This window comes from Glycine max, chromosome 4, assembly GCF_000004515.6.
Source record: "Glycine max cultivar Williams 82 chromosome 4, Glycine_max_v4.0, whole genome shotgun sequence".
Classification (NCBI taxonomy): Eukaryota; Viridiplantae; Streptophyta; class Magnoliopsida; order Fabales; family Fabaceae; genus Glycine; species Glycine max.
The window spans coordinates 4,824,553-4,836,863 of NC_016091.4; the positions used below are offsets into that span (position 1 = coordinate 4,824,553).

Sequence of the window (12,311 nt, forward strand, 5' to 3'; positions counted from 1 at the left end):
GTATTTATTTGTATAAAATAAAAAGGAAAAGTTAAGAATTGATGGATAGTTATCCCACGAGTCCATCTAATTTTAATAGTCCATCTAATTTTAACAGCGTAATATGTCACCAGTTCAACTTTTTTTGTTTTGTTTTTTTAAGCTTATTTTACCACTTGTTATGTATATATACCAAAATCCTGCCCTTTATTAAGCTATATTTTAATCAAGTCTAACACTTTTCTTTCAAGTTATGCATGATAATTTATTCATTAGAATTTGTTTATTAGTGTGCATAAAAGTTGTTCATGTTAGAGAACACACCTTAAAGAGTTTTAACATTGGAGAGACCCAAAAAATCCAAGCAAGTTCTATTATGTGTTATCTAACATGATAGTGGGGGTATCACCCTTATATATGTTGTCCTTTAATAATCTCATAATCATTTCCACCTCTTATAGGGGATAGTGTATTGAGTTGTTTCACACGTATAAAAAGAGTGTCACTCTTTTGGATGCACCTTCACCAAATTTTAACAACACACACATTAATCACCACATGTCACTGTTTTTGCCTAACTAAATAACATGCGGTGGCGGATCCAAAATCCTGAGTTAGTGGGTGTAAATTATAAAAAATAAAATCAGTAGGTTCAATTATATAAATATAAATAAAATAAAATATAAAAATATAAGATTTTATTTACATATTTAGTGAATTTTAAAAAATGAGGGCTGAGTCCAACGTAGGTCCGCCACTACATGCAGTTGTACCATTTTGTTCTCTCTTGCATTCAAAATAACACGTTTCAGCACTCAAAATTTGGCACCCATAATATAAGAAACTCTTGCATTCTTATTCTCTCTTGTCCTACAACAAAATGCACACGCACACATACCTCACCACGGGTCAGACACACTATCGTGAATTCATTGACACATTTACACCAACAACCTCCTCACGTTGCGCCAAGGGCTAGGTCCCCCTGCGACACCACCAACACAAAGGATCGCTAGCTCAACTTTCATTTTCCTTTTTCTTTTTAGTTTTCATTTATTTTATTGCGGATTAAGATTAATTAGGTTAATAATTTAGTTGGGCTTGCTCCAGTAATAACGCTGAACATTTACTTGAGCTTGTGGGTCATTTAGTGGATGTGTTTAGGTCATTTTATTAGGTCTTATAGAATTCAAATTAAGCGGACTTTCGTCATTGTTAAGGTTAATCAAAGGTTTTGCTTAATTACTTTCATAAAAAAAATTGCAAAAAATGGAAAAGTAGAATATAAAAAGTGGATTTCTGATAGATTGTGTGGTGTGAGATTTTTTGGCTGATTTGATCGTGAAGTACCTTTACAGGTATCTTCACCATTACTCGTGCAAAATGGATTTGAGGAATTTAGATTGATCCCTCTCATTTCAAGACTATTCATATATGAATTTAGATTGTCGTATTAATTAGTAAAATTAGTGTAGCGTTTGAAACTCAAGAAAGTAAAGAGTTTGTGTCCAAGAAAATGAGACCATAATTATTAAACGTAAAAAGGGAAAGTTGGGCTGCATCGTGCTTTGATTTATTCCTTAAAATTTTAGATGTCTTAAAATTCAACCAAATCTCTCACTATTGGATTGCTTATTTCGAAATAAGCCTGGCATCTTCTAAATGCTACCAGAACGTTCTTCAAACTTCATGCAACTATGTTATTAATAAGAACTTTCCATTTTTTTCCTGTCACAAGAGATTCCCATAGCATTTGGTTTTTCAGGCAGAATAATAGAAAAGCCCAAGAGCCCAAAAGAATTTACTTGTTCCGAAGCAAAATGACCTTGTAAAGGACAATGCCATAATTGGAAAAGGACATGACTATTTTGTGCATGCAATTGCCATTGCATGAGGATAATAAATTGCTAGTGGTTTTGAAAGGAGAGGAGGAGAAAAGCTATAAGAATTTGCAACTTCCTAACCTTAAAAAGGAGAGTTCAAGAGAGGATTAGGAGTTAGCAAATCATGACAGAATATTGAAGAAGGGTAAAAGGAGAATGTTTAAACTAAACCAATAACATTGAGTGGTGGCGAATTCAAGAATTACAATTGTGTAAAAAGCTCAAGCGTACCATTGACTTCCTATGAGAAACAAAAGGAAAGAGGGAAAAAAAATCGGAAAGGTGAGAGAGTCAAACTGAAATTTCAGAACTAATGGTTATTAATTATGTTGAGCCTATGGGTTTGTCTGATGGGCTAGCTTTGTTATGGAATAAATCAAATGATCAATGAATGTGGAGGTTATTTTTTCTTGTTCCGTCGGCTAACTGCATTCAAGCAGGCCTATGTTTGATAATTGAACCATATATTCATTTATGGAAGTCCACATTTCAAAAATAAAAGGGTTTCTATGGGACGGAGTAGCTACTTAATTTTCAAACCGATAAGGAGATACCACAATTATTGTAACGAGAGAAATTCAGAGATATATATGTGTGAGATTGTATAATTCAAATGACTTAAAGAAATGAATTAATATTACATATATCAACAATTTTCACTAATTAAAACAAAAATCCATAGGATCCTAATTCCCGCGGTAGGAAATTTAATACATTTACTTAGTCCACTAATTATGACAGTTGGATGGACATCTTATCTCGTAAATCAAATTGAAGATATACATATAAAATTTAAACTGTATGATCCTCATCCAACTATATAAGCTACGCAGAGCAGGCGCATGGGTCATGAAAATAAAAGCTCATTTTTTATATTGACCGGCGCTTTAGCAAACAGGCTCTTGCTTATTACTAATTATACCCTCTTAATCCTATTTCTACACCCCTCTTCACTCACACTCATCCTCATTCTCACCTTCTTCTCCCTAAATCCTCCGTTTCTACATCCTCGTCACCACGCACAATAATAGCTTCTCCCTCATCACAAAGTTTGCCTCTCCCCTAGCTTGGTCGTCATTACCCTCCTCTCCGCCCTTATTGTCGGCTTTGGCACTACCTACGCTATGCCCTTCACAGTCGATCCCACACCTAAAGAAATTCAAAAAAACACAAAACAACCTCAACGTAGTGGAAAAGAGGAGCAAGAAGTAGTATTATTTCTTTTTGTTTCATGTTTTTCCCTTGTGTAATGCATCAAAAGAAATCCTAAGTCTAGATCGAAAAAGAAACAATGACGTCTCTTTCGATTTCAACCACCATCCGACCACCCACTCCCAACCATAACTCCGAACCCAAAACCAAGATGTTCTTCTCTCTCCAACCACTATCCTCCTCGACCGACCAACCTTTACAAAAGACTCTCCCTCACCCAACCCCTCCTCGAATTCGTTGGAACGAAGAAGTGACCTACGTTTAGAAACGGGGGAAAGAGGATGTAGGGAGAAGATGAAAACGAGGATGATGATGATGAGGAGGAGGATGAGTGTGAGTGAAGAGGGGGTGCAGAAACACGGCTAAAATGGTATAATTGGTAACAAAAAATTTAACGACAAGAAAAAGGTTAACTTAGCAAACAGAGAGATGTATTTAGCAAGAGCTCCGGCTCCATCCTCCAATTTTGCTATCAACACCAATTGGACCAAATTAAATTAGGGTGACCCGTATTCACCTCTACTTGTTAGCAAAATACATGCATATGTATATAACTAGTATAATTTATTAAATGGTGAAAAGTGGGTGCAACAAATCAATAGTTTGGATGAAAAAAAGAGAACAGTTCGATGGAGCGAATGAGACTAAACAAAGTAATTAATAACTTTGCAAACTCTAATCAATTTTAAAGAAACTTAATCAACCACGTGTAATAATTGACAATAATTGTAGGTCTAGCTAGCATACAAAATTGGGTATGAAATTGAAGTTTAAAATTGAAATAGGTCCTTAGATTTGTTATACGAATGTTTGGAAGTCCTTTTAGAATTGGAATCACAATTCTAATTTCCAATTTTCTAATTTCTAATCTCTACCTTTTAAATCACAACTTCTTACCTCACTATATATATGACCATTTAAAAACAATTATCCATTTTGTCTAAATTTCATTTATTTGGGACGGGAATAAAAACAATTTTTTTTTTTTTATCGATGTGAAGTTTTAGCCATTGTTTCAGCTAATTACAGAAAAATTAATCTCTTAGCTTTGATTTAATGTGCAAGTAAAACATATATACGAGCTTGAGTTTTTTTTTTCATTTGAGTTGTTTATTAAATGTTTATGCCGAACAAAAATATTTAGAAGCATGGCTTACTTAAGCACAAAGGTTATTTTAATAGGTAATTAAGTATTCAAAACGCTAAAAAGAAAAAGATTAGATAATTGTTACGCATTTTAAATAGTATGTGTTCTTAATCTTTTTCCAAAAAAGAAATGTTTTGATATTAGTTAGGAATACTTGGCTTGTATCCTAGTATTAATAAAAAAAGTCAAAGATATAAATAAATCAATTTAGATGATAATGTTAATAATTTATGCCTACTACCTAGCTTATTAAGTTGACTTAAAATTTATAATGGTTTTCCAGCTATTCAGAAAGTAATATGAAAATCATGACTTAATATAATATTCACTTTCTTGTCTAGTACATCACTTGATAAGCAAGGCATGAATACATGATACATTTTTTAGTATACATGAAAGTTGACATGCAAATTTATTCCTATTATAATTGCAAGTATTAAACCAAAAAAGGTAGAGAACTAATATATGTTCTACTCCATATAAAGCTTCGGATTGCCTTGTAATTTTGTTCATTAATTCATCCTTCAAAGCTCTCTATTAGCAAGTACTACTCTTGACTCACCTCTCCATGCATGTCTCTTTCCCCTTCCGCAACACGAAGATCAACATATTTTTTTTCTCTTTTTTTCTTGTTTGTTGCATTTTATTTTGCTTTGCATTACTTATTATCGTGGAGATGATGACAATGAAGATTACACTTTGGTTCTCTCTCGTGCGTAAGAGCATAAGTTGCTTTGTCGACGAAATGTTTTCTGAGTCCATCTCCTATCACTTCATTTCATGCATTTAAGCATATATATCCCTTTCAACTCGAAGTAAGTGACATTTTAATTCGTATTCTCTATTCGATGGAGTATGCTAATTCACACCTGAGCATATATATTCTCTTGTTGGATAGGATAACATGCGTACGTGTTATCACATGCGTACAATTTATTTTTCTTTTATTGAATGCCATATATTAAGTTCATTCTCTTTATTTCCTTATTTAACTAAATCCTAAGTCCAATCTTTAGCAATTTTTGGTGTGCAATGTTTAGCAATTTAAGAAAAGAATTTTCTTCTTAATTTGTTTCAAGTCGTTTTGTGATTCATGTTCTACGTCACGATATCCTTACAACATGCATGCTTACCATTATCTAAAGCAGCTTTATTAAAAGCAAGACAATCTATGATGCATAGACGCCATGAGTTTGACATGCACAGCACATTAACTTTCCGAACTTATGCCAGTTCAGGTGGAACTTTTTCTTTTTTTTAAACATTATAATCATCATTTTTAAAGAAAAAAAGGACATACATAAAAAAATTGATGCATGCATGATTTGTTAATGTTGGAGTGTAGGAGTTAATGAAAATTTGTAAATTCAGGCAGTCACTGATACACGTAATAGTCAGAGTTCTGCATCATCCTCCTACCAATGCTTCACGTATTCCCTCCAAGCTTTCTCTCTCTCTTTTTATTTTTTATTAATGATTAATGAGCCTTATTCTTATATATTCACAAATTAATGCTTAATTCACTTGACTCTTAGTTGCCAAAACAATCTAGAATGGTTATTATATATTACAGAGAAATCGAACAAAAATGGATCAGTCAGATGCACTCCATTGAATCTGCATGCAGCAAGTTTTGCGAAAAGAATCTTCCACAACAAACTCTTGAATGAAAATTCAAGAATATATACATATATTCGTGAACAAGTTCAGGATTCTAACTTCATTACCTCACTTTTCTTCATTATCCTCATTTCTGTTTGGAACAAAAGCATGCAGCAAAACTGTTCTTGGCAAGGAGACATGGCAACGATCATACTTTGATTGGAAATGTAGAAGTGACCGTTGTGTTAAACATTGGACGAGTTTAAGGAGGATATGCTTGACAAACAATGACATCCTGAGGAGTAGAGCTAGGTTGATGCAAATATGCTGTTATTCTCATTTATTCTTATGATATAACTCTATTTTGAATATTTTCCACTCCTACTGCTTATTATTCTCTGTTCTATCAGATTAAAATTGTAGAGTTTGAGTGGTTGAAAGGGAAAATGCACTTGTTTGAGCGATGTATTTGAAAGAGATTATTTACAATTTTATTATTTGGACTTATTTTGTAATACATAAGCATTTTTTTACTTAATTTTGTAATATAAGCATTAATTGTATAAATGTTTGAAAATTTTATTAAAATAGTTTACGATATATATGTGTATAACTTATTTTCAACTTATTTTAGTAAATTCTCCAAGTTAATTAATAAAAACAACTTACAATTTATATGAAGACAATTGAACAATATCTCTCCTTTAATTATAGAAACAACGCTTTATATGATATAAGTACTTAACATTTATTCAATAAATGTTTGTTCAATTAAAACCTTTCGTAATAATATTTTATTTTGCTTAGAGAGAGCCTACTGTAAAAGAAAACTACAACTGTGATAAAGCAAAGAATGCTTATAATCTAATAATGTTTATAATAAATAAAGTTATCGAGTTCCTTGAGCTAGCACCAAATGTTTCTTGGGGCCGAATTAATATAAATGCGTATCATGCTTCTTTCCTTCTATTCCTTGGTTTTTCATTCATTGACTTTCTATCAGCTTATGATTCAGTGTGCTTTGAAATTCCCCCATCATGATCAATAGTTTATCGTCTGCTTCAACTAAAATTTATATTTGAGTTATGCTTCGTAATAATGTTTGGTTCAGATTTCTCTAAAAAGAAAAAAAGAAAAAACAACAGAGAAAAACAAACACAGTTAATTCTTTTTTTCTCTTCTGTTTAGTTTAAGAGAAAGTGGAAAAACATAAAAAAAAAAAAAACTTCTAAATTTTTCTTTTCTTCTTTCCACTTTCAATTCAGTTTACATTTCGAAATTCTCTCCCTTCCCCCGTCACTTTATACCCAACCAAACGTAAGTGTTGGAATTTTCTTAAATGAATTCAACCATTAAACCCTTCTCGTGCCTTTCACACCTTCTCCCACTTTCTGATTCTCCCAGTCGTTGACTTGTTTCGTAAATCAGTCTTTGCCATCATAATCATTATAATTTATTTATTTTTTTGCCATGATTACATTACAAATCGTATATAATATTGTACACGACAAATGGACTCACATCTATATTTCACGTCCATCCAAATTCTAAAGTTAGTTTTAACATCACAAGCGGATAAACACAATTACACATAGCTTCAAGTGGGGGAAAAAAAATCAGTGTTCCTTATATTTATATATTACACTTAATACAAGCCACAATTCACAATAGACAAATAGTACTGAATAAACTAATAACCCTAAGGAAATTAAATGGACTAATAAAAGAACCATGTTTACATGCAGAGCAGGTGCAATGAGAACTCTGGTCACACTCCTTACATACATTTCCTAGCTAACAAATAATGAATAGTTTTATGCAAGAGGACCATAAATTCTTGCATGACGTAGTACAACACAACTACTAGATTGCTTATCAGGAACCCAACTATAAACCGATTTTTACCAAGTCTCAGCATCTTTTGGATCCACAACTCACCTATACCTATATATCACACAAACCTTCTACTGAAGGATTCTTACCCGCAGAGCTACTATTATGAGGATAAGCTACTAACTCTTTGGATCCACCTTGGTTCATCAAGAAACGAACAACAACACATGTGATATTGTCAGCACTACCTCTCTGATATGCTTCTTGCATCAGCCTCTTTGCTGCCTCCTCTGCATCCTCAATTGGCTTTATCATAGCAACAGCTTCCTGAAGAAAGCTTAAAAACTTAGGTGAGTAGGAAAAAGTAAGACTTCTTAGCAGTTGACTCTATTTGTTTTGTAACCTAAGTATTTTACAGATATATGAGTTTTCGTTTTGTTTTTATATCCTTTTTGCTCCATTTTGCTCCTACTTTTAGTGGTTATGATGAAGATGCGTTTTAGTCATCAATGAGAAGAAATGAACATCAGTACAAACCTCATTAGAGACAACATCCCATAGCCCGTCACTGGCCAGAATAAGAAACTCAAGGGAGCTGTCAACTTTTTCTTCCTGCAAAATGGCAAACATGCAACTTAAATATACAAATGAAAAAGAAAAGAAAAATAAGATTTAAGGGCACATCAATAAGAATATAGAGAAGATCAGTCAGAACAGGGGACATCACTGCTACAATTTGTTAATTGTTATACTACACATTGATCATGCGTGCCTTTGTGATTGTTTGCGCACATTGGTCTATCAGTGTTTGAAATTGTCACAACCTATGTCAGTGAAACAGTATGATGAAGCAGTGACTGCTCATTTTACAGAAAATTCAAGGTTCCAGAAACAGTGATAATCACAAACTCACGGTAGGAAGCTCAGTCTATATTGTCTATAGTATTCATTTCTCAAGTAAAATGTGCCTTTGACTCACTACTCACTTTTAATCAACATTTAAATATAAATCAGATTGCTTAATATCATCTTGTAAGCACACAATGTGAACTGTACACTTAACCATGCACCCTATATGAGCACAGGTTGAGATGAATCCATAACTATATAAGATATTCAAGAATGGACGTAACTAACCATAGTAGACATACCTGAATTTCTGGATCAGCAACAACATACTGCTTCAGGAGTCTATCACCAAATGCACGAGAAACAGCAAGAACACCTCCAACTCTCCAAGTTCCTGTATATGTAATGTTATCAACAGAGATAAACATTATATCTTTTTAGAATTAAATAAATAAAACTAAAGCTGACTATATGTTAATGATGACATTACCTGCCCACATAACAAAGCCTCCTGCTTCTTCAATCCTTTGCCTCTCATCAGTTTGGTCTGGTTTGTGATCTCGAGAAACAGCAATGGCTAGGGGAAACCACAATTGGAAGAATAATATTCAGTAAATATTAAACATAGGAAGGTTAAAACAACTACCTCATAGTAGATGCACAAGAACATGCCATGCATGCATACACCCATGCCGTTTTTATACTAGCATTACATTACATACTTAAAAACAAATGAATGCCCTTCATATTTTATCAATAATAAATTATATAAAGATAGCCATTTTACCAAAGACTCAAAAGGATAGACAAGAATTCTCAATAATGGTTTTAAAAAAAAAGGCTTAATTGTACCTTTGGTCTCCCAAGTATCACAATTGTGCAATTTTAATCTTTTAGTTTCAATTGTGCCAATTTGGTCCCACAGGTATCGCAAATGTAATTGTGCGATTTTAGTCCCTTAATTTAATAGACCAACATCCTTCTTTTAATATATATGAAATAAAATATATAAATGGAGGACTAAAATTGTACAATTGTGATAATTAGGAGACCCAATTGTCACAATTGGAACATGGGGGATTAAAATCGCACATTTGCGATGCCTGGAAGACCCAATTAGCACAATTGAAACCTTAGGAACTGAAATCACAGAATTGCAATATCTAAGGGATCAAAAGTGTAATTAAATCCTAAAAAAAGCATATCATATAAGCACATTTACACATATAAATTATACAATAAAAACTGTCAATAATCAAAATTCAATAACAACACAATTAATAATTAACAACACATGTCTAAAGATAAATAGATAGATGTATGCATGCATGCATGCATATATGTATAAAGCTTACACCCTTACCATTACCACCCCTGCATATAACAGCTCTGGAATCCCCAACATTTGCAACAAGCAAGCGGTCACCAACTAAAATAGCAGTGGAAGCAGTTGATCCTGCATCTCTGTTATGGCTATTTTCTGATTTCAGCAACTCAGTGTCAGTATGATTGTATGCATCAGCTGTGGAAAGAAAATTTTGGTAGGAAAAAAAGTTATTCTTTGGATTTAGCAAATCGGAGAACATCAGACATAAGGATCTGGAAGTGACAGGTAGGAGTCAACATACTTATTGCTGATTTGGTGTCAGAAATGAATTTTGGGTGACTGATCAAATTACTAAACAGGTTTTTCTTGACATACTCAGCAGCACGAGCACCACCATGACCTGGAAGGAGTTATAAACAAGAAACTTGCAGCTACTTCTATTTATCAAGAATAGGTTTAACCGATAGGAAATGATTCCTATAAGAATAAATTTTTATGGGGAAAAATATTTGATGGCAAACCAAAAAATAACTCTTAGCTTATAATTGTTCACATAGAGGAATAAAATGAAGGTTCTGAAGTTACAAATGAGAATACTACAAAGAGAAATTTGAGTTCAAAAGGAGGTTGAAGAATCTGGAAATTACACCCAAAGGAAGATTGTATATCATAAACCTTCAAAGAGATTTCCTTCATTGTGTGCAGAAAATAACACTACAGCCAAACAGACTAATCAAACCATCCACACAATAAGATTAACATGGGGTGAAAGGTGAGATGAGACCTCAACTGTAAAAAAATCTAAAAGTTCCTCCCCATGTATTTATGTATATTTGAGAAAACATCAACTGTAAACAAATCTAAAAGTTCCTCTCCATGTATTTTATGTATATTTGAGAAAACAGAAGCACAAAAGCTGGTAAGACTGAAAATGCAGGACAAAAATACACAAACTAGCAATCTATTATATAATATAAGTGCACAGGCACACAAGCATCTGCATATGACAGCAATAAGTTACATTGGAGACTTAGTTACTCAATATTTTAAGAAATGGAAAATCCAGAAAAGAAGCAGATTGATAATAAAAAATATATATAATACATATTAACAGGAGTAACATAGCATGAGTTCTACGTGCAATATTTTGGCATGTTTTCCAATCAGTGTACAACCTGGAGATGAAGAAGACAGGAAGGTATAAACATACCATCAAAAACTCCGAAAAGGCCAACAATTTCACCTTCAACACCATCAATTCTTGTCTCATAAAAATCTTCCATTGAAGATCTCTTGCCAGGAGAGCTAGCATACCCGTAGCTGAATTTTCCATTGTGACTATAAATACAAATCAAAACAAACTGTGTCACAATCATCTCATGCGGCCTCATTCTTTAGTTTTTGCTCACCGATATGATAACACAAGAGAAACAATCATCATATCTAGACCATACTAGTTTAACAAAGACCTAGTCAAAGAATTTTGTTGTACAATGAAATCATCACAATTCCAACACGTGTTTCATGAATCACAAATACAAAATCCATATAAATACAAGAATCACAAATAACGGAATTATGAAAATGAAAATGAATGTTACGACCAGCAAGTCTGAATAAAACTAACCAATAAATACTGGTATGTCTCAAATGCAAGAACATGAGAAAAACAAAAAACACACGAAAAGAAAAAAACAGTTCTTGATATAAAGAAAGACGGACTTTTGAGAAAGAATTTAACCTTAGACCCCCGCCGCTCACAATTGCATCATCTGCAACATGAACCTGGCTTGAAGATGACAAAACTGAATTGAGATAACCCATCTTACAACTACAATATCCTGGGTACCCAGATACTATTTCTTTGACCAAAATGAACAAACAACACCACTATTACGTATTCTTTCTTGCCAACGCTTCCAACTGATCATAACATTAGTTGGGTAATCACTCAGTTCCAACTTTTAACCTGCATAAATACAGAACACCCCAAGAAAGTTTATTAATTTCACGGGACTAAAACAGAATTTGCACAAAAAGACATAAACTTTGTACATAGATATTGCTATTGATAATACAGCTAAAGGCATAAAGATGCCGAATCCATGGTTGAACAAGATTGAATTCGGGAAGAATTATCTTACAAGAGAGAGGAGAGAGAAGAGGAGAGAGAGAGAGTACCTAAGAAAGGGAAGAGAAGAGAAATAATCTATGAGAGAGAGAGAGAGAGAGAGGGTATTGTATTCTGTTTGATTTTAGTTCAAGGAACTCACATCACACGGTTTGGTTTGTTCAACAATTTTAGATGTGCAACCATAATCAATTGCACAATTTTAGATGTTCAACAATAATAATATCATAGTCTTCTTGAAAATTAATTGTACATTTTACTTTGAATATTGGGTCAACAAGAATTAATGAGAGAAAGAAAAGTCAATTAGAAAAAAAGGGGAAATTATTTATTAATATTTTTTGGGTG

The 12,311-nt window shown here is 33.1% G+C and overlaps 1 protein-coding gene across 3 annotated transcripts; it reads right to left on the minus strand.

Annotated features, from left to right (window-relative positions):
* Positions 1 to 7,425: 7,425 nt before the first annotated feature.
* LOC100797070 (probable protein phosphatase 2C 59) lies at positions 7,426 to 12,187 on the minus strand. 3 transcript variants are annotated; one of them, XM_003522288.4, is made up of 9 exons: positions 12,014 to 12,187; positions 11,574 to 11,801; positions 11,043 to 11,170; positions 10,134 to 10,232; positions 9,869 to 10,027; positions 8,996 to 9,082; positions 8,808 to 8,899; positions 8,194 to 8,268; positions 7,426 to 7,983 (listed from the first exon to the last, which is right to left on the minus strand). In XM_003522288.4, the coding sequence occupies exons 2-9, from the start codon at positions 11,654 to 11,656 to the stop codon at positions 7,768 to 7,770; spliced, it is 939 nt and encodes a 312-aa protein (XP_003522336.1). In that variant the 5' UTR covers positions 11,657 to 11,801; positions 12,014 to 12,187; the 3' UTR covers positions 7,426 to 7,767. The 3 variants fall into 3 exon arrangements, with proteins under 3 accessions (XP_003522336.1, XP_006578107.1, XP_040870759.1); XM_006578044.4 differs by lacking the exon at positions 12,014 to 12,187 and adding an exon at positions 11,977 to 12,010; XM_041014825.1 differs by lacking the exon at positions 12,014 to 12,187 and adding an exon at positions 11,888 to 11,978.
* Positions 12,188 to 12,311: the final 124 nt, after the last annotated feature.